The sequence below is a fragment of the Strix uralensis genome, chromosome 27, assembly GCF_047716275.1.
Source record: "Strix uralensis isolate ZFMK-TIS-50842 chromosome 27, bStrUra1, whole genome shotgun sequence".
NCBI classification, from domain to species: domain Eukaryota; kingdom Metazoa; phylum Chordata; class Aves; order Strigiformes; family Strigidae; genus Strix; species Strix uralensis.
Window position 1 is genome coordinate 2768702 of NC_133998.1, and position 24860 is coordinate 2793561.

The 24860-nt window shown below is 59.1% G+C and overlaps 1 protein-coding gene across 1 annotated transcript in view; it reads left to right on the forward strand.

Annotated features, from left to right (window-relative positions):
• Nucleotides 1-24860, forward strand: part of MUC16 (mucin 16, cell surface associated) — a 58755-nt gene that overhangs the window by 12503 nt on the left and 21392 nt on the right. The window contains exons 6-24 of the mRNA XM_074851247.1: nucleotides 1673-1756; nucleotides 7193-7240; nucleotides 8027-8080; nucleotides 9218-9268; nucleotides 18197-18256; nucleotides 20135-20341; nucleotides 20450-20517; nucleotides 20944-21116; nucleotides 21239-21265; nucleotides 21520-21662; nucleotides 21771-21838; nucleotides 22265-22437; nucleotides 22558-22584; nucleotides 22839-22981; nucleotides 23090-23157; nucleotides 23584-23756; nucleotides 23877-23903; nucleotides 24158-24300; nucleotides 24409-24476. Coding sequence (XP_074707348.1) covers nucleotides 1673-1756; nucleotides 7193-7240; nucleotides 8027-8080; nucleotides 9218-9268; nucleotides 18197-18256; nucleotides 20135-20341; nucleotides 20450-20517; nucleotides 20944-21116; nucleotides 21239-21265; nucleotides 21520-21662; nucleotides 21771-21838; nucleotides 22265-22437; nucleotides 22558-22584; nucleotides 22839-22981; nucleotides 23090-23157; nucleotides 23584-23756; nucleotides 23877-23903; nucleotides 24158-24300; nucleotides 24409-24476 — 1805 coding nt within the window. The remainder of the gene's footprint in view (nucleotides 1-1672; nucleotides 1757-7192; nucleotides 7241-8026; nucleotides 8081-9217; nucleotides 9269-18196; nucleotides 18257-20134; nucleotides 20342-20449; nucleotides 20518-20943; nucleotides 21117-21238; nucleotides 21266-21519; nucleotides 21663-21770; nucleotides 21839-22264; nucleotides 22438-22557; nucleotides 22585-22838; nucleotides 22982-23089; nucleotides 23158-23583; nucleotides 23757-23876; nucleotides 23904-24157; nucleotides 24301-24408; nucleotides 24477-24860) is intronic.

The following is a 24860-nucleotide window of genomic DNA, read 5'->3' on the forward strand; positions in this document are numbered from 1 at the left end:
CACAGCAGAAACTAGCACACCAGCTGCTGCAACAACCACCGCAGTCACTTCCAGCCCCGCTGGAACACCCACTCCTGCTGTTCTCAGCACCACCCCTACAGAGCCAACAGCCTCTCCCACCACGCTCCTTGCAGAAACATCCTCCTCTGCTCCTGGGACAAGCCCACCTCCTGCCACCACCTCGCCTCTGAAAATGAGCACGGCTCTGCAGAACACCTCCTCAACTGTGACCACACAGACACCCACCTCTACTCTGCTGACAACCTCCACTGCTACCTCTACAGGCACGTCAACCCTCGAGGCCAACACTGTGGTCTTCTCCACCACGGAGGAACCCTCCAGTACGGCTGCCCAGTCCACATCCACTCCTGGGATGACAGCTTCAGCCTCTTCCAACCAACCGCACTTGAGTACCCTGCAGACAACCACCACTCTCCTCTCCACCACAGCAGAAACTAGCACACCAGCTGCTGCAACAACCACCGCAGTCACTTCCAGCCCCGCTGGAACACCCACTCCTGCTGTTCTCAGCACCACCCCTACAGAGACAACAGCCTCTCCCACCACGCTCCTTGCAGAAACATCCTCCTCTGCTCCTGGGACAAGCCCACCTCCTGCCACCACCTCGCCTCTGAAAATGATCACGGCTCTGCAGAACACCTCCTCAACTGTGACCACACAGACACCCACCTCTACTCTGCTGACAACCTCCACTGCTACCGCTACAGGCACGTCAACCCTCGAGGCCAACACTGTGCTCTTCTCCACCACGGAGGAACCCTCCAGTACGGCTGCCCAGTCCACATCCACTCCTGGGATGACAGCTTCAGCCTCTTCCAACCAACCGCACTTGAGTACACTGCAGACAACCACCACATTCCTCTCCACCACAGCAGAAACTAGCACACCAGCTGCTGCAACAACCACCGCAGTCACTTCCAGCCCTGCTGGAACACCCACTCCTGCTGTTCTCAGCACCACCCCTACAGAGCCAACAGCCTCTCCCACCACGCTCCTTGCAGAAACATCCTCCTCTGCTCCTGGGACAAGCCCACCTCCTGCCACCACCTCGCCTCTGAAAATGAGCACGGCTCTGCAGAACACCTCCTCAACTGTGACCACACAGACACCCACCTCTACTCTGCTGACAACCTCCACTGCTACCGCTACAGGCACGTCAACCCTCGAGGCCAACACTGTGGTCTTCTCCACCACGGAGGAACCCTCCAGTACGGCTGCCCAGTCCACATCCACTCCTGGGATGACAGCTTCAGCCTCTTCCAACCAACCGCACTTGAGTACACTGCAGACAACCACCACATTCCTCTCCACCACAGCAGAAACTAGCACACCAGCTGCTGCAACAACCACCGCAGTCACTTCCAGCCCTGCTGGAACACCCACTCCTGCTGTTCTCAGCACCACCCCTACAGAGCCAACAGCCTCTCCCACCACGCTCCTTGCAGAAACATCCTCCTCTGCTCCTGGGACAAGCCCACCTCCTGCCACCACCTCGCCTCTGAAAATGAGCACGGCTCTGCAGAACACCTCCTCAACTGTGACCACACAGACACCCACCTCTACTCTGCTGACAACATCCACTGCTACCGCTACAGGCACGTCAACCCTCGAGGCCAACACTGTGGTCTTCTCCACCACGGAGGAACCCTCCAGTACGGCTGCCCAGTCCACATCCACTCCTGGGATGACAGCTTCAGCCTCTTCCAACCAACCGCACTTGCGTACACTGCAGAAAACCACCACATTCCTCTCCACCACAGCAGAAACTAGCACACCAGCTGCTGCAACAACCACCGCAGTCACTTCCAGCCCCGCTGGAACACCCACTCCTGCTGTTCTCAGCACCACCCCTACAGAGACAACAGCCTCTCCCACCACGCTCCTTGCAGAAACATCCTCCTCTGCTCCTGGGACAATCCCACCTCCTGCCACCACCTCGCCTCTGAAAATGATCACGGCTCTGCAGAACACCTCCTCAACTGTGACCACACAGACACCCACCTCTACTCTGCTGACAACCTCCACTGCCACCGCTACAGGCACGTCAACCCTCGAGGCCAACACTGTGGTCTTCTCCACCACGGAGGAACCCTCCAGTACGGCTGCCCAGTCCACATCCACTCCTGGGATGACAGCTTCAGCCTCTTCCAACCAACCGCACTTGAGTACACTGCAGACAACCACCACATTCCTCTCCACCACAGCAGAAACTAGCACAACAGCTGCTGCAACAACCACCGCAGTCACTTCCAGCCCTGCTGGAACACCCACTCCTGCTGTTCTCAGCACCACCCCTACAGAGCCAACAGCCTCTCCCACCACGCTCCTTGCAGAAACATCCTCCTCTGCTCCTGGGACAAGCCCACCTCCTGCCACCACCTCGCTTCTGAAAATGAGCACGGCTCTGCAGAACACCTCCTCAACTGTGACCACACAGACACCCACCTCTACTCTGCTGACAATATCCACTGCTACCGCTACAGGCACGTCAACCCTCGAGGCCAACACTGTGGTCTTCTCCACCACGGAGGAACCCTCCAGTACGGCTGCCCAGTCCACATCCACTCCTGGGATGACAGCTTCAGCCTCTTCCAACCAACCGCACTTGCGTACACTGCAGAAAACCACCACATTCCTCTCCACCACAGCAGAAACTAGCACACCAGCTGCTGCAACAACCACCGCAGTCACTTCCAGCCCCGCTGGAACACCCATTCCTGCTGTTCTCAGCACCACCCCTACAGAGACAACAGCCTCTCCCACCACGCTCCTTGCAGAAACATCCTCCTCTGCTCCTGGGACAATCCCACCTCCTGCCACCACCTCGCCTCTGAAAATGATCACGGCTCTGCAGAACACCTCCTCAACTGTGACCACACCGACACCCAACTCTACTCTGCTGACAACCTCCACTGCTACCTCTACAGGCACGTCAACCCTCGAGGCCAACACTGTGGTCTTCTCCACCACGGAGGAACCCTCCAGTACGGCTGTCCAGTCCACATCCACTCCTGGGATGACAGCTTCAGCCTCTTCCAACCAACCGCACTTGAGTACCCTGCAGACAACCACCACTCTCCTCTCCACCACAGCAGAAACTAGCACACCAGCTGCTGCAACAACCACCGCAGTCACTTCCAGCCCCGCTGGAACACCCACTCCTACTGTTCTCAGCACCACCCCTACAGAGCCAACAGCCTCTCCCACCACGCTCCTTGCAGAAACATCCTCCTCTGCTCCTGGGACAAGCCCACCTCCTGCCACCACCTCGCCTCTGAAAATGAGCACGGCTCTGCAGAACACCTCCTCAACTGTGACCACACAGACACCCACCTCTACTCTGCTGACAACCTCCACTGCTACCGCTACAGGCACGTCAACCCTCGAGGCCAACACTGTGGTCTTCTCCACCACGGAGGAACCCTCCAGTACGGCTGCCCAGTCCACATCCACTCCTGGGATGACAGCTTCAGCCTCTTCCAACCAACCGCACTTGAGTACACTGCAGACAACCACCACATTCCTCTCCACCACAGCAGAAACTAGCACACCAGCTGCTGCAACAACCACCGCAGTCACTTCCAGCCCTGCTGGAACACCCACTCCTGCTGTTCTCAGCACCACCCCTACAGAGCCAACAGCCTCTCCCACCACGCTCCTTGCAGAAACATCCTCCTCTGCTCCTGGGACAAGCCCACCTCCTGCCACCACCTCGCCTCTGAAAATGAGCACGGCTCTGCAGAACACCTCCTCAACTGTGACCACACAGACACCCACCTCTACTCTGCTGACAACATCCACTGCTACCGCTACAGGCACGTCAACCCTCGAGGCCAACACTGTGGTCTTCTCCACCACGGAGGAACCCTCCAGTACGGCTGCCCAGTCCACATCCACTCCTGGGATGACAGCTTCAGCCTCTTCCAACCAACCGCACTTGCGTACACTGCAGAAAACCACCACATTCCTCTCCACCACAGCAGAAACTAGCACACCAGCTGCTGCAACAACCACCGCAGTCACTTCCAGCCCCGCTGGAACACCCACTCCTGCTGTTCTCAGCACCACCACTACAGAGACAACAGCCTCTCCCACCACGCTCCTTGCAGAAACATCCTCCTCTGCTCCTGGGACAATCCCACCTCCTGCCACCACCTCGCCTCTGAAAATGAGCACGGCTCTGCAGAACACCTCCTCAACTGTGACCACACCGACACCCAACTCTACTCTGCTGACAACCTCCACTGCTACCTCTACAGGCACGTCAACCCTCGAGGCCAACACTGTGGTCTTCTCCACCACGGAGGAACCCTCCAGTACGGCTGCCCAGTCCACATCCACTCCTGGGATGACAGCTTCAGCCTCTTCCAACCAACCGCACTTGAGTACCCTGCAGACAACCACCACTCTCCTCTCCACCACAGCAGAAACTAGCACACCAGCTGCTGCAACAACCACCGCAGTCACTTCCAGCCCCGCTGGAACACCCACTCCTGCTGTTCTCAGCACCACCCCTACAGAGACAACAGCCTCTCCCACCACGCTCCTTGCAGAAACATCCTCCTCTGCTCCTGGGACAATCCCACCTCCTGCCACCACCTCGCCTCTGAAAATGAGCACGGCTCTGCAGAACACCTCCTCAACTGTGACCACACAGACACCCACCTCTACTCTGCTGACAACCTCCACTGCCACCGCTACAGGCACGTCAACCCTCGAGGCCAACACTGTGGTCTTCTCCACCACGGAGGAACCCTCCAGTACGGCTGCCCAGTCCACATCCACTCCTGGGATGACAGCTTCAGCCTCTTCCAACCAACCGCACTTGAGTACACTGCAGACAACCACCACATTCCTCTCCACCACAGCAGAAACTAGCACAACAGCTGCTGCAACAACCACCGCAGTCACTTCCAGCCCCGCTGGAACACCCACTCCTGCTGTTCTCAGCACCACCCCTACAGAGCCAACAGCCTCTCCCACCACGCTCCTTGCAGAAACATCCTCCTCTGCTCCTGGGACAAGCCCACCTCCTGCCACCACCTCGCTTCTGAAAATGAGCACGGCTCTGCAGAACACCTCCTCAACTGTGACCACACAGACACCCACCTCTACTCTGCTGACAATATCCACTGCTACCGCTACAGGCACGTCAACCCTCGAGGCCAACACTGTGGTCTTCTCCACCACGGAGGAACCCTCCAGTACGGCTGCCCAGTCCACATCCACTCCTGGGATGACAGCTTCAGCCTCTTCCAACCAACCGCACTTGCGTACACTGCAGAAAACCACCACATTCCTCTCCACCACAGCAGAAACTAGCACACCAGCTGCTGCAACAACCACCGCAGTCACTTCCAGCCCCGCTGGAACACCCATTCCTGCTGTTCTCAGCACCACCCCTACAGAGACAACAGCCTCTCCCACCACGCTCCTTGCAGAAACATCCTCCTCTGCTCCTGGGACAATCCCACCTCCTGCCACCACCTCGCCTCTGAAAATGATCACGGCTCTGCAGAACACCTCCTCAACTGTGACCACACCGACACCCAACTCTACTCTGCTGACAACCTCCACTGCTACCTCTACAGGCACGTCAACCCTCGAGGCCAACACTGTGGTCTTCTCCACCACGGAGGAACCCTCCAGTACGGCTGCCCAGTCCACATCCACTCCTGGGATGACAGCTTCAGCCTCTTCCAACCAACCGCACTTGAGTACCCTGCAGACAACCACCACTCTCCTCTCCACCACAGCAGAAACTAGCACACCAGCTGCTGCAACAACCACCGCAGTCACTTCCAGCCCCGCTGGAACACCCACTCCTACTGTTCTCAGCACCACCCCTACAGAGCCAACAGCCTCTCCCACCACGCTCCTTGCAGAAACATCCTCCTCTGCTCCTGGGACAAGCCCACCTCCTGCCACCACCTCGCCTCTGAAAATGAGCACGGCTCTGCAGAACACCTCCTCAACTGTGACCACACAGACACCCACCTCTACTCTGCTGACAACATCCACTGCTACCGCTACAGGCACGTCAACCCTCGAGGCCAACACTGTGGTCTTCTCCACCACGGAGGAACCCTCCAGTACGGCTGCCCAGTCCACATCCACTCCTGGGATGACAGCTTCAGCCTCTTCCAACCAACCGCAGTTGAGTACCCTGCAGACAACCACCACATTCCTCTCCACCACAGCAGAAACTAGCACACCAGCTGCTGCAACAACCACCGCAGTCACTTCCAGCCCCGCTGGAACACCCACTCCTGGTGTTCTCAGCACCACCCCTACAGAGCCAACAGCCTCTCCCACCACGCTCCTTGCAGAAACATCCTCCTCTGCTCCTGGGACAAGCCCACCTCCTGCCACCACCTCGCCTCTGAAAATGAGCACGGCTCTGCAGAACACCTCCTCAACTGTGACCACACAGACACCCACCTCTACTCTGCTGACAACCTCCACTGCTACCGCTACAGGCACGTCAACCCTCGAGGCCAACACTGTGGTCTTCTCCACCACGGAGGAACCCTCCAGTACGGCTGCCCAGTCCACATCCACTCCTGGGATGACAGCTTCAGCCTCTTCCAACCAACCGCACTTGAGTACCCTGCAGACAACCACCACATTCCTCTCCACCACAGCAGAAACTAGCACACCAGCTGCTGCAACAACCACCGCAGTCACTTCCAGCCCTGCTGGAACACCCACTCCTGCTGTTCTCAGCACCACCCCTACAGAGACAACAGCCTCTCCCACCACGCTCCTTGCAGAAACATCCTCCTCTGCTCCTGGTACAATCCCACCTCCTGCCACCACCTCGCCTCTGAAAATGATCACGGCTCTGCAGAACACCTCCTCAACTGTGACCACACAGACACCCACCTCTACTCTGCTGACAACCTCCACTGCTACCGCTACAGGCACGTCAACCCTCGAGGCCAACACTGTGGTCTTCTCCACCACGGAGGAACCCTCCAGTACGGCTGCCCAGTCCACATCCACTCCTGGGATGACAGCTTCAGCCTCTTCCAACCAACCGCACTTGCGTACACTGCAGAAAACCACCACATTCCTCTCCACCACAGCAGAAACTAGCACACCAGCTGCTGCAACAACCACCGCAGTCACTTCCAGCCCCGCTGGAACACCCATTCCTGCTGTTCTCAGCACCACCCCTACAGAGACAACAGCCTCTCCCACCACGCTCCTTGCAGAAACATCCTCCTCTGCTCCTGGGACAATCCCACCTCCTGCCACCACCTCGCCTCTGAAAATGATCACGGCTCTGCAGAACACCTCCTCAACTGTGACCACACCGACACCCAACTCTACTCTGCTGACAACCTCCACTGCTACCTCTACAGGCACGTCAACCCTCGAGGCCAACACTGTGGTCTTCTCCACCATGGAGGAACCCTCCAGTAAGGCTGCCCAGTCCACATCCACTCCTGGGATGACAGCTTCAGCCTCTTCCAACCAACCGCACTTGAGTACCCTGCAGACAACCACCACTCTCCTCTCCACCACAGCAGAAACTAGCACACCAGCTGCTGCAACAACCACCGCAGTCACTTCCAGCCCCGCTGGAACACCCACTCCTACTGTTCTCAGCACCACCCCTACAGAGCCAACAGCCTCTCCCACCACGCTCCTTGCAGAAACATCCTCCTCTGCTCCTGGGACAAGCCCACCTCCTGCCACCACCTCGCCTCTGAAAATGAGCACGGCTCTGCAGAACACCTCCTCAACTGTGACCACACAGACACCCACCTCTACTCTGCTGACAACCTCCACTGCTACCGCTACAGGCACGTCAACCCTCGAGGCCAACACTGTGGTCTTCTCCACCACGGAGGAACCCTCCAGTACAGCTGCCCAGTCCACATCCACTCCTGGGATGACAGCTTCAGCCTCTTCCAACCAACCGCAGTTGAGTACCCTGCAGACAACCACCACATTCCTCTCCACCACAGCAGAAACTAGCACACCAGCTGCTGCAACAACCACGGCAGTCACTTCCAGCCCCGCTGGAACACCCACTCCTGCTGTTCTCAGCACCACCACTACAGAGCCAACAGCCTCTCCCACCACGCTCCTTGCAGAAACATCCTCCTCTGCTCCTGGGACAAGCCCACCTCCTGCCACCACCTCGCCTCTGAAAATGAGCACGGCTCTGCAGAACACCTCCTCAACTGTGACCACACAGACACCCACCTCTACTCTGCTGACAACCTCCACTGCTACCGCTACAGGCACGTCAACCCTCGAGGCCAACACTGTGGTCTTCTCCACCACGGAGGAACCCTCCAGTACGGCTGCCCAGTCCACATCCACTCCTGGGATGACAGCTTCAGCCTCTTCCAACCAACCGCACTTGAGTACCCTGCAGACAACCACCACTCTCCTCTCCACCACAGCAGAAACTAGCACACCAGCTGCTGCAACAACCACCGCAGTCACTTCCAGCCCCGCTGGAACACCCATTCCTGCTGTTATCAGCACCACCCCTACAGAGCCAACAGCCTCTCCCACCACGCTCCTTGCAGAAACATCCTCCTCTGCTCCTGGGACAAGCCCACCTCCTGCCACCACCTCGCCTCTGAAAATGAGCACGACTCTGCAGAACACCTCCTCAACTGTGAACACACCGACACCCACCTCTACTCTGCTGACAACCTCCACTGCTACCTCTACAGGCACGTCAACCCTCGAGGCCAACACTGTGGTCTTCTCCACCACGGAAGAACCCTCCAGTACGGCTGCCCAGTCCACATCCACTCCTGGGATGACAGCTTCAGCCTCTTCCAACCAACCGCAGTTGAGTACCCTGCAGACAACCACCACTCTCCTCTCCACCACAGCAGAAACTAGCACACCAGCTGCTGCAACAACCACCGCAGTCACTTCCAGCCACGCTGGAACACCCACTCCTGCTGTTCTCAGCACCACCCCTACAGAGACAACAGCCTCTCCCACCACGCTCCTTGCAAAAACATCCTCCTCTGCTCCTGGGACAATCCCACCTCCTGCCACCACCTCGCCTCTGAAAATGATCACGGCTCTGCAGAACACCTCCTCAACTGTGACCACACCGACACCCACCTCTACTCTGCTGACAACCTCCACTGCTACCGCTACAGGCACGTCAACCCTCGAGGCCAACACTGTGGTCTTCTCCACCACGGAGGAACCCTCCAGTACGGCTGCCCAGTCCACATCCACTCCTGGGATGACAGCTTCAGCCTCTTCCAACCAACCGCAGTTGAGTACCCTGCAGACAACCACCACATTCCTCTCCACCACAGCAGAAACTAGCACACCAGCTGCTGCAACAACCACCGCAGTCACTTCCAGCCCCGCTGGAACACCCACTCCTGCTGTTCTCAGCACCACCACTACAGAGCCAACAGCCTCTCCCACCACGCTCCTTGCAGAAACATCTTCCTCTGCTCCTGGGACAAGCCCACGTCCTGCCACCACCTCGCCTCTGAAAATGAGCACGGCTCTGCAGAACACCTCCTCAACTGTGACCACACAGACACCCACCTCTACTCTGCTGACAACCTCCACTGCTACCGCTACAGGCACGTCAACCCTCGAGGCCAACACTGTGGTCTTCTCCACCACGGAAGAACCCTCCAGTACGGCTGCCCAGTCCACATCCACTCCTGGGATGACAGCTTCAGCCTCTTCCAACCAACCGCACTTGAGTACCCTGCAGACAACCACCACTCTCCTCTCCACCACAGCAGAAACTAGCACACCAGCTGCTGCAACAACCACCGCAGTCACTTCCAGCCCCGCTGGAACACCCACTCCTACTGTTCTCAGCACCACCCCTACAGAGCCAACAGCCTCTCCCACCACGCTCCTTGCAGAAACATCCTCCTCTGCTCCTGGGACAAGCCCACCTCCTGCCACCACCTCGCCTCTGAAAATGAGCACGGCTCTGCAGAACACCTCCTCAACTGTGACCACACAGACACCCACCTCTACTCTGCTGACAACCTCCACTGCTACCGCTACAGGCACGTCAACCCTCGAGGCCAACACTGTGGTCTTCTCCACCACGGAGGAACCCTCCAGTACAGCTGCCCAGTCCACATCCACTCCTGGGATGACAGCTTCAGCCTCTTCCAACCAACCGCACTTGAGTACCCTGCAGACAACCACCACATTCCTCTCCACCACAGCAGAAACTAGCACACCAGCTGCTGCAACAACCACCGCAGTCACTTCCAGCCCCGCTGGAACACCCACTCCTGGTGTTCTCAGCACCACCCCTACAGAGCCAACAGCCTCTCCCACCACGCTCCTTGCAGAAACATCCTCCTCTGCTCCTGGGACAAGCCCACCTCCTGCCACCACCTCGCCTCTGAAAATGAGCACGGCTCTGCAGAACACCTCCTCAACTGTGACCACACAGACACCCACCTCTACTCTGCTGACAACCTCCACTGCTACCTCTACAGGCACGTCAACCCTCGAGGCCAACACTGTGGTCTTCTCCACCACGGAGGAACCCTCCAGTACGGCTGCCCAGTCCACATCCACTCCTGGGATGACAGCTTCAGCCTCTTCCAACCAACCGCACTTGAGTACCCTGCAGACAACCACCACATTCCTCTCCACCACAGCAGAAACTAGCACACCAGCTGCTGCAACAACCACCGCAGTCACTTCCAGCCCCACTGGAACACCCACTCCTGCTGTTCTCAGCACCACCCCTACAGAGACAACAGCCTCTCCCACCACGCTCCTTGCAGAAACATCCTCCTCTGCTCCTGGTACAATCCCACCTCCTGCCACCACCTCGCCTCTGAAAATGATCACGGCTCTGCAGAACACCTCCTCAACTGTGACCACACAGACACCCACCTCTACTCTGCTGACAACCTCCACTGCTACCGCTACAGGCACGTCAACCCTCGAGGCCAACACTGTGGTCTTCTCCACCACGGAGGAACCCTCCAGTACGGCTGCCCAGTCCACATCCACTCCTGGGATGACAGCTTCAGCCTCTTCCAACCAACCGCACTTGCGTACACTGCAGAAAACCACCACATTCCTCTCCACCACAGCAGAAACTAGCACACCAGCTGCTGCAACAACCACCGCAGTCACTTCCAGCCCCGCTGGAACACCCATTCCTGCTGTTCTCAGCACCACCCCTACAGAGACAACAGCCTCTCCCACCACGCTCCTTGCAGAAACATCCTCCTCTGCTCCTGGGACAATCCCACCTCCTGCCACCACCTCGCCTCTGAAAATGATCACGGCTCTGCAGAACACCTCCTCAACTGTGACCACACCGACACCCAACTCTACTCTGCTGACAACCTCCACTGCTACCTCTACAGGCACGTCAACCCTCGAGGCCAACACTGTGGTCTTCTCCACCATGGAGGAACCCTCCAGTAAGGCTGCCCAGTCCACATCCACTCCTGGGATGACAGCTTCAGCCTCTTCCAACCAACCGCACTTGAGTACCCTGCAGACAACCACCACTCTCCTCTCCACCACAGCAGAAACTAGCACACCAGCTGCTGCAACAACCACCGCAGTCACTTCCAGCCCCGCTGGAACACCCACTCCTACTGTTCTCAGCACCACCCCTACAGAGCCAACAGCCTCTCCCACCACGCTCCTTGCAGAAACATCCTCCTCTGCTCCTGGGACAAGCCCACCTCCTGCCACCACCTCGCCTCTGAAAATGAGCACGGCTCTGCAGAACACCTCCTCAACTGTGACCACACAGACACCCACCTCTACTCTGCTGACAACCTCCACTGCTACCGCTACAGGCACGTCAACCCTCGAGGCCAACACTGTGGTCTTCTCCACCACGGAGGAACCCTCCAGTACAGCTGCCCAGTCCACATCCACTCCTGGGATGACAGCTTCAGCCTCTTCCAACCAACCGCAGTTGAGTACCCTGCAGACAACCACCACATTCCTCTCCACCACAGCAGAAACTAGCACACCAGCTGCTGCAACAACCACCGCAGTCACTTCCAGCCCCGCTGGAACACCCACTCCTGCTGTTCTCAGCACCACCACTACAGAGCCAACAGCCTCTCCCACCACGCTCCTTGCAGAAACATCCTCCTCTGCTCCTGGGACAAGCCCACCTCCTGCCACCACCTCGCCTCTGAAAATGAGCACGGCTCTGCAGAACACCTCCTCAACTGTGACCACACAGACACCCACCTCTACTCTGCTGACAACCTCCACTGCTACCGCTACAGGCACGTCAACCCTCGAGGCCAACACTGTGGTCTTCTCCACCACGGAGGAACCCTCCAGTACGGCTGCCCAGTCCACATCCACTCCTGGGATGACAGCTTCAGCCTCTTCCAACCAACCGCACTTGAGTACCCTGCAGACAACCACCACTCTCCTCTCCACCACAGCAGAAACTAGCACACCAGCTGCTGCAACAACCACCGCAGTCACTTCCAGCCACGCTGGAACACCCACTCCTGCTGTTCTCAGCACCACCCCTACAGAGACAACAGCCTCTCCCACCACGCTCCTTGCAAAAACATCCTCCTCTGCTCCTGGGACAATCCCACCTCCTGCCACCACCTCGCCTCTGAAAATGATCACGGCTCTGCAGAACACCTCCTCAACTGTGACCACACCGACACCCACCTCTACTCTGCTGACAACCTCCACTGCTACCGCTACAGGCACGTCAACCCTCGAGGCCAACACTGTGGTCTTCTCCACCACGGAGGAACCCTCCAGTACGGCTGCCCAGTCCACATCCACTCCTGGGATGACAGCTTCAGCCTCTTCCAACCAACCGCAGTTGAGTACCCTGCAGACAACCACCACATTCCTCTCCACCACAGCAGAAACTAGCACACCAGCTGCTGCAACAACCACCGCAGTCACTTCCAGCCCCGCTGGAACACCCACTCCTGCTGTTCTCAGCACCACCACTACAGAGCCAACAGCCTCTCCCACCACGCTCCTTGCAGAAACATCTTCCTCTGCTCCTGGGACAAGCCCACGTCCTGCCACCACCTCGCCTCTGAAAATGAGCACGGCTCTGCAGAACACCTCCTCAACTGTGACCACACAGACACCCACCTCTACTCTGCTGACAACCTCCACTGCTACCGCTACAGGCACGTCAACCCTCGAGGCCAACACTGTAGTCTTCTCCACCACGGAAGAACCCTCCAGTACGGCTGCCCAGTCCACATCCACTCCTGGGATGACAGCTTCAGCCTCTTCCAACCAACCGCACTTGAGTACCCTGCAGACAACCACCACTCTCCTCTCCACCACAGCAGAAACTAGCACACCAGCTGCTGCAACAACCACCGCAGTCACTTCCAGCCCCGCTGGAACACCCACTCCTGCTGTTCTCAGCACCACCCCTACAGAGCCAACAGCCTCTCCCACCACGCTCCTTGCAGAAACATCCTCCTCTGCTCCTGGGACAAGCCCACGTCCTGCCACCACCTCGCCTCTGAAAATGAGCACGGCTCTGCAGAACACCTCCTCAACTGTGACCACACCGACACCCACCTCTACTCTGCTGACAACCTCCACTGCTACCGCTACAGGCACGTCAACCCTCGAGGCCAACACTGTGGTCTTCTCCACCACGGAGGAACCCTCCAGTACGGCTGCCCAGTCCACATCCACTCCTGGGATGACAGCTTCAGCCTCTTCCAACCAACCGCACTTGAGTACACTGCAGACAACCACCACTCTCCTCTCCACCACAGCAGAAACTAGCACACCAGCTGCTGCAACAACCACTGCAGTCACTTCCAGCCCCGCTGGAACACCCACTCCTGCTGTTCTCAGCACCACCCCTACAGAGACAACAGCCTCTCCCACCACGCTCCTTGCAGAAACATCCTCCTCTGCTCCTGGGACAAGCCCACCTCCTGCCACCACCTCGCCTCTGAAAATGAGCACGGCTCTGCAGAACACCTCCTCAACTGTGAACACACCGACACCCACCTCTACTCTGCTGACAACCTCCACTGCTACCGCTACAGGCACGTCAACCCTCGAGGCCAACACTGTGGTCTTCTCCACCACGGAGGAACCCTCCAGTACGGCTGCCCAGTCCACATCCACTCCTGGGATGACAGCTTCAGCCTCTTCCAACCAACCGCACTTGAGTACCCTACAGACAACCACCACATTCCTCTCCACCACAGCAGAAACTAGCACACCAGCTGCTGCAACAACCACCGCAGTCACTTCCAGCCCCGCTGGAACACCCACTCCTGCTGTTCTCAGCACCACCCCTACAGAGCCAACAGCCTCTCCCACCACGCTCCTTGCAGAAACATCCTCCTCTGCTCCTGGGACAAGCCCACCTCCTGCCACCACCTCGCCTCTGAAAATGAGCACGGCTCTGCAGAACACCTCCTCAACTGTGACCACACAGACACCCACCTCTACTCTGCTGACAACCTCCACTGCTACCGCTACAGGCACGTCAACCCTCGAGGCCAACACTGTGGTCTTCTCCACCACGGAGGAACCCTCCAGTACGGCTGCCCAGTCCACATCCACTCCTGGGATGACAGCTTCAGCCTCTTCCAACCAACCGCACTTGAGTACACTGCAGACAACCACCACTCTCCTCTCCACCACAGCAGAAACTAGCACACCAGCTGCTGCAACAACCACCGCAGTCACTTCCAGCCCCACTGGAACACCCACTCCTGCTGTTCTCAGCACCACCCCTACAGAGCCAACAGCCTCTCCCACCACGCTCCTTGCAGAAACATCTTCCTCTGCTCCTGGGACAAGCCCACGTCCTGCCACCACCTCGCCTCTGAAAATGAGCACGGCTCTGCAGAACACCTCCTCAACTGTGACCACACCGGCACCCACCTCTACTCTGCTGACAACCTCCACTGCTACCTCTACAGGCACGTCAACCCTAGAGGCCAACACTGTGGTCTTCTCCACCACGGAGGAACCCTCCAGTACGGCTGCCCAGTCCACATCCACTCCTGGGATGACAGCTTCAGCCTCTTCCAACCAACCGCAGTTGAGTAACCTGCAGACAACCACCACTCTCCTCTCCACCACAGCAGAAACTAGCACACCAGCTGCTGCAACAACCACCGCAGTCACTTCCAGCCCCGCCGGAACACCCACTCCTGCTGTTCTCAGCACCACCCCTACAGAGACAACAGCCTCTCCCACCACGCTCCTTGCAGAAACATCCTCCTCTGCTCCTGGGACAAGTCTACCTCCTGCCACCACCTCGCCTCTGAAAATGAGCGCGGCTCTGCAGAACACCTCCTCAACTGTGACCACACAGACACCCACCTCTACTCTGCTGACAACCTCCACTGCTACCGCTACAGGCACGTCAACCCTCGAGGCCAACACTGTGGTCTTCTCCACCACGGAGGAACCCTCCAGTACGGCTGCCCAGTCCACATCCACTCCTGGGATGACAGCTTCAGCCTCTTCCAACCAACCGCACTTGAGTAACCTGCAGACAACCACCACTCTCCTCTCCACCACAGCAGAAACTAGCACACCAGCTGCTGCAACAACCAGCACAGTCACTTCCAGCCCCACTGGAACACCCACTCCTGCTGTTCTCAGCACCACCCCTACAGAGCCAACAGCCTCTCCCACCACGCTCCTTGCAGAAACATCTTCCTCTGCTCCTGGGACAAGCCCACGTCCTGCCACCACCTCGCCTCTGAAAATGAGCACGGCTCTGCAGAACACCTCCTCAACTGTGACCACACCGACACCCACCTCTACTCTGCTGACAACCTCCACTGCTACCGCTACAGGCACGTCAACCCTCGAGGCCAACACTGTGGTCTTCTCCACCACGGAGGAACCCTCCAGTACGGCTGCCCAGTCCACATCCACTCCTGGGATGACAGCTTCAGCCTCTTCCAACCAACCGCACTTGAGTACCCTGCAGACAACCACCACTCTCCTCTCCACCACAGCAGAAACTAGCACACCAGCTGCTGCAACAACCACTGCAGTCACTTCCAGCCCCGCTGGAACACCCACTCCTGCTGTTCTCAGCACCACCCCTACAGAGACAACAGCCTCTCCCACCACGCTCCTTGCAGAAACATCCTCCTCTGCTCCTGGGACAAGCCCACCTCCTGCCACCACCTCGCCTCTGAAAATGAGCACGGCTCTGCAGAACACCTCCTCAACTGTGACCACACAGACACCCACCTCTACTCTGCTGACAACCTCCACTGCCACCGCTACAGGCACGTCAACCCTCGAGGCCAACACTGTGGTCTTCTCCACCACGGAGGAACCCTCCAGTACGGCTGCCCAGTCCACATCCACTCCTGGGATGACAGCTTCAGCCTCTTCCAACCAACCGCACTTGAGTACCCTGCAGACAACCACCACTCTCCTCTCCACCACAGCAGAAACTAGCACACCAGCTGCTGCAACAACCACTGCAGTCACTTCCAGCCCCGCTGGAACACCCACTCCTGCTGTTCTCAGCACCACCCCTACAGAGACAACAGCCTCTCCCACCACGCTCCTTGCAGAAACATCCTCCTCTGCTCCTGGGACAAGCCCACGTCCTGCCACCACCTCGCCTCTGAAAATGAGCACGGCTCTGCAGAACACCTCCTCAACTGTGACCACACAGACACCCACCTCTACTCTGCTGACAACCTCCACTGCTACCGCTACAGGCACGTCAACCCTCGAGGCCAACACTGTGGTCTTCTCCACCACGGAGGAACCCTCCAGTACGGCTGCCCAGTCCACATCCACTCCTGGGATGACAGCTTCAGCCTCTTCCAACCAACCGCACTTGAGTACCCTGCAGACAACCACCACATTCCTCTCCACCACAGCAGAAACTAGCACACCAGCTGCTGCAACAACCACCGCAGTCACTTCCAGCCCCGCTGGAACACCCACTCCTGCTGTTCTCAGCACCACCCCTACAGAGCCAACAGCCTCTCCCACCACGCTCCTTGCAGAAACATCCTCCTCTGCTCCTGGGACAAGCCCACCTCCTGCCACCACCTCGCCTCTGAAAATGAGCACGGCTCTGCAGAACACCTCCTCAACTGTGACCACACAGACACCCACCTCTACTCTGCTGACAACCTCCACTGCTACCGCTACAGGCACGTCAACCCTCGAGGCCAACACTGTGGTCTTCTCCACCACGGAGGAACCCTCCAGTACGGCTGCCCAGTCCACATCCACTCCTGGGATGACAGCTTCAGCCTCTTCCAACCAACCGCACTTGAGTACACTGCAGACAACCACCACTCTCCTCTCCACCACAGCAGAAACTAGCACACCAGCTGCTGCAACAACCACCGCAGTCACTTCCAGCCCCACTGGAACACCCACTCCTGCTGTTCTCAGCACCACCCCTACAGAGCCAACAGCCTCTCCCACCACGCTCCTTGCAGAAACATCTTCCTCTGCTCCTGGGACAAGCCCACCTCCTGCCACCACCTCGCCTCTGAAAATGATCACGGCTCTGCAGAACACCTCCTCAACTGTGACCACACAGACACCCACCTCTACTCTGCTGACAACCTCCACTGCTACCGCTACAGGCACGTCAACCCTCGAGGCCAACACTGTGGTCTTCTCCACCACGGAGGAACCCTCCAGTACGGCTGCCCAGTCCACATCCACTCCTGGGATGACAGCTTCAGCCTCTTCCAACCAACCACAGTTGAGTACCCTGCAGACAACCACCATATTCCTCTCCACCACAGCAGAAACTAGCACACCAGCTGCTGCAACAACCACCGCAGTCACTTCCAGCCCCGCTGGAACACCCACTCCTGCTGTTCTCAGCACCACCCCTACAGAGCCAACAGCCTCTCCCACCACGCTCCTTGCAGAAACATCCTCCTCTGCTCCTGGGACAAGCCCACGTCCTGCCACCACCTCGCCTCTGAAAATGAGCACGGCTCTGCAGAACACCTCCTCAACTGTGACCACACCGGCACCCACCTCTACTCTGCTGACAACCTCCACTGCTACCGCTACAGGCACGTCAACCCTCGAGGCCAACACTGTGGTCTTCTCCACCACGGAGGAACCCTCCAGTACGGCTGCCCAGTCCACATCCACTCCTGGGATGACAGCTTCAGCCTCTTCCAACCAACCGCACTTGAGTACCCTGCAGACAACCACCACATTCCTCTCCACCACAGCAGAAACTAGCACACCAGCTGCTGCAACAACCACCACAGTCACTTCCAGCCCCGCTGGAACACCCACTCCTGCTGTTCTCAGCACCACCCCTACAGAGCCAACAGCCTCTCCCACCACGCTCCTTGCAGAAACATCCTCCTCTGCTCCTGGGACAAGCCCACCTCCTGCCACCACCTCGCCTCTGAAAATGAGCACGGCTCTGCAGAACACCTCCTCAACTGTGACCACACCGACACCCACCTCTACTCTGCTGACAACCTCCACTGCTACCGCTACAGGCACGTCAACCCTCGAGGCCAACACTGTGGTCTTCTCCACCACGGAGGAACCCTCCAGTACGGCTGCCCAGTCCACATCCACTCCTGGGATGACAGCTTCAGCCTCTTCCAACCAACCGCACTTGAGTACACTGCAGACAACCACCACTCTCCTCTCCACCACAGCAGAAACTAGCACACCAGCTGCTGCAACAACCACCGCAGTCACTTCCAGCCCCGCTGGAACACCCACTCCTGCTGTTCTCAGCACCACCCCTACAGAGCCAACAGCCTCTCCCACCACGCTCCTTGCAGAAACATCTTCCTCTGCTCCTGGGACAAGCCCACGTCCTGCCACCACCTCGCCTCTGAAAATGAGCACGGCTCTGCAGAACACCTCCTCAACTGTGACCACACCGGCACCCACCTCTACTCTGCTGACAACCTCCACTGCTACCTCTACAGGCACGTCAACCCTAGAGGCCAACACTGTGGTCTTCTCCACCACGGAGGAACCCTCCAGTACGGCTGCCCAGTCCACATCCACTCCTGGGATGACAGCTTCAGCCTCTTCCAACCAACCGCAGTTGAGTAACCTGCAGACAACCACCACTCTCCTCTCCACCACAGCAGAAACTAGCACACCAGCTGCTGCAACAACCACCGCAGTCACTTCCAGCCCCGCCGGAACACCCACTCCTGCTGTTCTCAGCACCACCCCTACAGAGACAACAGCCTCTCCCACCACGCTCCTTGCAGAAACATCCTCCTCTGCTCCTGGGACAAGTCTACCTCCTGCCACCACCTCGCCTCTGAAAATGAGCGCGGCTCTGCAGAACACCTCCTCAACTGTGACCACACAGACACCCACCTCTACTCTGCTGACAACCTCCACTGCTACCGCTACAGGCACGTCAACCCTCGAGGCCAACACTGTGCTCTTCTCCACCACGGAGGAACCCTCCAGTACGGCTGCCCAGTCCACATCCACTCCTGGGATGACAGCTTCAGCCTCTTCCAACCAACCGCACTTGAGTACCCTGCAGACAACCACCACATTCCTCTCCACCACAGCAGAAACTAGCACACCAGCTGCTGCAACAACCACCGCAGTCACTTCCAGCCCCGCTGGAACACCCACTCCTGCTGTTCTCAGCACCACCCCTACAGAGCCAACAGCCTCTCCCACCACGCTCCTTGCAGAAACATCCTCCTCTGCTCCTGGGACAAGCCCACCTCCTGCCACCACCTCGCCTCTGAAAATGAGCGCGGCTCTGCAGAACACTTCTCAAGGTTTGAACACACCTAAATCCACCTCTACTCTGCTGAAAAATTCACTATTGTTGGTATATTAACGTCAACCCTCGAGGCCAATACTGTTTTCTTCTCCACCAAGTAGTAGCCATCTACATCCTAAATTAAACTTTCATATCCATGATATATTGTATTGTAAGAAAAGTAATTAGCCACTCTCTCTATATGTGTGAAGGTAGTCGTACATTTAATACTATATTTCAGATTTAAACAAATATATAATTTCTTAATGACTTAAATTATGAGTTTAATATTTGTGACCAAGTTAACATAGTAACAAAGAACATGAAAAACCACAGAGAAGTCAAAATTAAAGGGCGTTGCTGCATGAGCCCTCTCTTTTTTCTACTTAGAGCCCTCTCCTTTGTCCACCTAGAGCTTGTGCAACCCATCACTTCCCATCTGTGCTTCTTGCAGCTCTCACACACCCACCAACGACCGCTGCAGCCCTCCAGCGTTTCACCATCAACTTCACCATCACCAACCTCCCCCACAGTTCCGACCTGGCGACTCCCAACTCGGCAAAGTTCAACACTACACGGAGAGTCATGGTCACCTTGGTAAGCGGCCCACCACACAGCAATGGCCATGCTCCGGTAGCCCCTTCGACTTGGGGGGAGCGCAGGGAGGTGGCCGGGGCTTAACCGTGAACCTTCTCTCCTCGGCAGCTTGACCGCCTTCTGAAGGAAAGCAGCATTGGCCCCGCTTTCCTCGGGTGTGAAACAACAGCCTTCAGGTACGGGTCGTGCTCAGGTTTCCCTTTGCAGGCCCCACGACCCAACGACGGGGCCCGTCACGCTCCCGTGCCCTGCTGCCGCCTACACTAAGGCTGGAGGACCTTCTCCCAGACACCCCCCTGCCTCAGGGCCCCCTCCTTATGCCCGCCTGCCTTAGGGCCTCCCCTCGCTGCCTGCCCTCTCGCCTCAGGGCACGGACAGCTAGCCCCAAGACGACTCTCAAGTCCTGCCTGGCCCCGTGCTTCCCCAGCAGACCCAGGGCATTAGTGCAGGCGGGAGAGCAGTAGCCGGGCATCGTGCACGCACGCGCTGGGAAGGCCCAGCTTGTCTTCCCGTGCACGGACGGCTACCGAAGCCCCAAGGCCTGGCCTTGCAGCGCCAGGGCTCACAGGAGGGGTGCTCAGGCACGGCGCTCTATTTTCCAGGCCCGTGAGGCAAGGGGACAACACGGGGGTGGACGCCGTCTGCACCTACAGGAAGGAGCCCGCCGCCCCGCCCTTGGACAGGGTGGGCCTTTACCGCGAAGTGACCAACAAGACCAGGGGCACCACGCAGCTGGGCCCTTACCGCCTGGACAGGGACAGCCTCTACGTCAATGGTGACCGATGCTGCCCTCGCTGCCTCCTCGGCTGTCCCGGGGCAGCCTTGCCCACCCTGCCCCGTCCCCACCGCCAGCTCATGACCCTCTCTCCCTCTCTCTCTCTCTCTCTCTCTTCCCAGGTTACAACGAACAGCCAGTGCTGCCCGGTGAGTCCCTTGCAGGAGCGGGCTGGGCTCAGACGGCACCAAGTGCCTCGCGGGGGGCTTCTCCCGGGCAGAGGCGGCTGCGGGACAGGGCTCCTGATGCCTGGGAGAAGCAGGGAGCCTGCCAGCCTTCCTCACCGACATGAGGGCTGCAAAAGAGGGATGGCTGGCAGGAGACCTCAGCCTCTGTCCACCCAGAGAGAGCCTTAACAGCCTGGCTCATGCACCCCGTCACTTCCCATCTGTGCTTCTTGCAGCTCCCACACACCCACCAACGACCGCTGCAGCCCTCCAGCGTTTCACCATCAACTTCACCATCACCAACCTCCCCCACAGTTCCGACCTGGCGACTCCCAACTCGGCAAAGTTCAACACTACACGGAGAGTCATGGTCACCTTGGTAAGCGGCCCACCACACAGCAATGGCCATGCTCCGGTAGCCCCTTCGACTTGGGGGGAGCGCAGGGAGGTGGCCGGGGCTTAACCGTGAACCTTCTCTCCTCGGCAGCTTGACCGCCTTCTGAAGGAAAGCAGCATTGGCCCCGCTTTCCTCGGGTGTGAAACAACAGCCTTCAGGTACGGGTCGTGCTCAGGTTTCCCTTTGCAGGCCCCACGACCCAATGACGGGGCCCGTCACGCTCCCGTGCCCTGCTGCCGCCTACACTAAGGCTGGAGGACCTTCTCCCAGACACCCCCCTGCCTCAGGGCCCCCTCCTTATGCCCGCCTGCCTTAGGGCCTCCCCTCGCTGCCTGCCCTCTCGCCTCAGGGCACGGACAGCTAGCCCCAAGACGACTCTCAAGTCCTGCCTGGCCCCGTGTTTCCCCAGCAGACCCAGGGCATTAGTGCAGGCGGGAGAGCAGTAGCCGGGCATCGTGCACGCACGTGCTGGGAAGGCCCAGCTTGTCTTCCCGTGCACGGACGGCTACCGAAGCCCCAAGGCCTGGCCTTGCAGCGCCAGGGCTCACAGGAGGGGTGCTCAGGCACGGCGCTCTATTTTCCAGGCCCGTGAGGCAAGGGGACAACACGGGGGTGGACGCCGTCTGCACCTACAGGAAGGAGCCCGTCGCCCCGCCCTTGGACAGGGTGGGCCTTTACCGCGAAGTGACCAACAAGACCAGGGGCACCACGCAGCTGGGCCCTTACCGCCTGGACAGGGACAGCCTCTACGTCAATGGTGACCGATGCTGCCCTCGCTGCCTCCTAGGCTGTCCTGGGGCAGCCTTGCCCACCCTGCCCCGTCCCCACCGCCAGCTCATGACCCTCTCTCCCTCTCTCTCTCTCTCTCTCTTCCCAGGTTACAACGAACAGCAAGTGCTGCCCGGTGAGTCCCTTGCAGGAGCGGGCTGGGCTCAGACGGCACCAAGTGCCTCGCGGGGGGCTTCTCCCGGGCAGAGGCGGCTGCGGGACAGGGCTCCTGATGCCTGGGAGAAGCAGGGAGCCTGCCAGCCTTCCTCACCGACATGAGGGCTGCAAAAGAGGGATGGCTGGCAGGAGACCTCAGCCTCTGTCCACCCAGAGAGAGCCTTAACAGCCTGGCTCATGCACCCCGTCACTTCCCATCTGTGCTTCTTGCAGCTCCCACACACCCACCAACGACCGCTGCAGCCCTCCAGCGTTTCACCATCAACTTCACCATCACCAACCTCCCCCACAGTTCCGACCTGGCGACTCCCAACTCGGCAAAGTTCAACACTACACGGAGAGTCATGGTCACCTTGGTAAGCGGCCCACCACACAGCAATGGCCATGCTCCGGTAGCCCCTTCGACTTGGGGGGAGCGCAGGGAGGTGGCCGGGGCTTAACCGTGAACCTTCTCTCCTCGGCAGCTTGACCGCCTTCTGAAGGAAAGCAGCATTGGCCCCGCTTTCCTCGGGTGTGAAACAACAGCCTTCAGGTACGGGTCGTGCTCAGGTTTCCCTTTGCAGGCCCCACGACCCAATGACGGGGCCCGTCACGCTCCCGTGCCCTGCTGCCGCCTACACTAAGGCTGGAGGACCTTCTCCCAGACACCCCCCTGCCTCAGGGCCCCCTCCTTATGCCCGCCTGCCTTAGGGCCTCCCCTCGCTGCCTGCCCTCTCGCCTCAGGGCACGGACAGCTAGCCCCAAGACGACTCTCAAGTCCTGCCTGGCCCCGTGTTTCCCCAGCAGACCCAGGGCATTAGTGCAGGCGGGAGAGCAGTAGCCGGGCATCGTGCACGCACGTGCTGGGAAGGCCCAGCTTGTCTTCCCGTGCACGGACGGCTACCGAAGCCCCAAGGCCTGGCCTTGCAGCGCCAGGGCTCACAGGAGGGGTGCTCAGGCACGGCGCTCTATTTTCCAGGCCCGTGAGGCAAGGGGACAACACGGGGGTGGACGCCGTCTGCACCTACAGGAAGGAGCCCGCCGCCCCGCCCTTGGACAGGGTGGGCCTTTACCGCGAAGTGACCAACAAGACCAGGGGCACCACGCAGCTGGGCCCTTACCGCCTGGACAGGGACAGCCTCTACGTCAATGGTGACCGATGCTGCCCTCGCTGCCTCCTAGGCTGTCCTGGGGCAGCCTTGCCCACCCTGCCCCGTCCCCACCGCCAGCTCATGACCCTCTCTCCCTCTCTCTCTCTCTCTCTCTTCCCAGGTTACAACGAACAGCCAGTGCTGCCCGGTGAGTCCCTTGCAGGAGTGGGCTGGGCTCAGACGGCACCAAGTGCCTCGCGGGGGGCTTCTCCCGGGCAGAGGCGGCTGCGGGACAGGGCTCCTGATGCCTGGGAGAAGCAGGGAGCCTGCCAGCCTTCCTCACCGACATGAGGGCTGCAAAAGAGGGATGGCTGGCAGGAGACCTCAGCCTCTGTCCACCCAGAGAGAGCCTTAACAGCCTGGCTCATGCACCCCGTCACTTCCCATCTGTGCTTCTTGCAGCTCCCACACACCCACCAACGACCGCTGCAGCCCTCCAGCGTTTCACCATCAACTTCACCATCACCAACCTCCCCCACAGTTCCGACCTGGCGACTCCCAACTCGGCAAAGTTCAACACTACACGGAGAGTCATGGTCACCTTGGTAAGCGGCCCACCACACAGCAATGGCCATGCTCCGGTAGCCCCTTCGACTTGGGGGGAGCGCAGGGAGGTGGCCGGGGCTTAACCGTGAACCTTCTCTCCTCGGCAGCTTGACCGCCTTCTGAAGGAAAGCAGCATTGGCCCCGCTTTCCTCGGGTGTGAAACAACAGCCTTCAGGTACGGGTCGTGCTCAGGTTTCCCTTTGCAGGCCCCACGACCCAACGACGGGGCCCGTCACGCTCCCGTGCCCTGCTGCCGCCTACACTAAGGCTGGAGGACCTTCTCCCAGACACCCTCCTGCCTCAGGGCCCCCTCCTTATGCCCGCCTGCCTTAGGGCCTCCCCTCGCTGCCTGCCCTCTCGCCTCAGGGCACGGACAGCTAGCCCCAAGACGACTCTCAAGTCCTGCCTGGCCCCGTGTTTCCCCAGCAGACCCAGGGCATTAGTGCAGGCGGGAGAGCAGTAGCCGGGCATCGTGCACGCACGCGCTGGGAAGGCCCAGCTTGTCTTCCCGTGCACGGACGGCTACCGAAGCCCCAAGGCCTGGCCTTGCAGCGCCAGG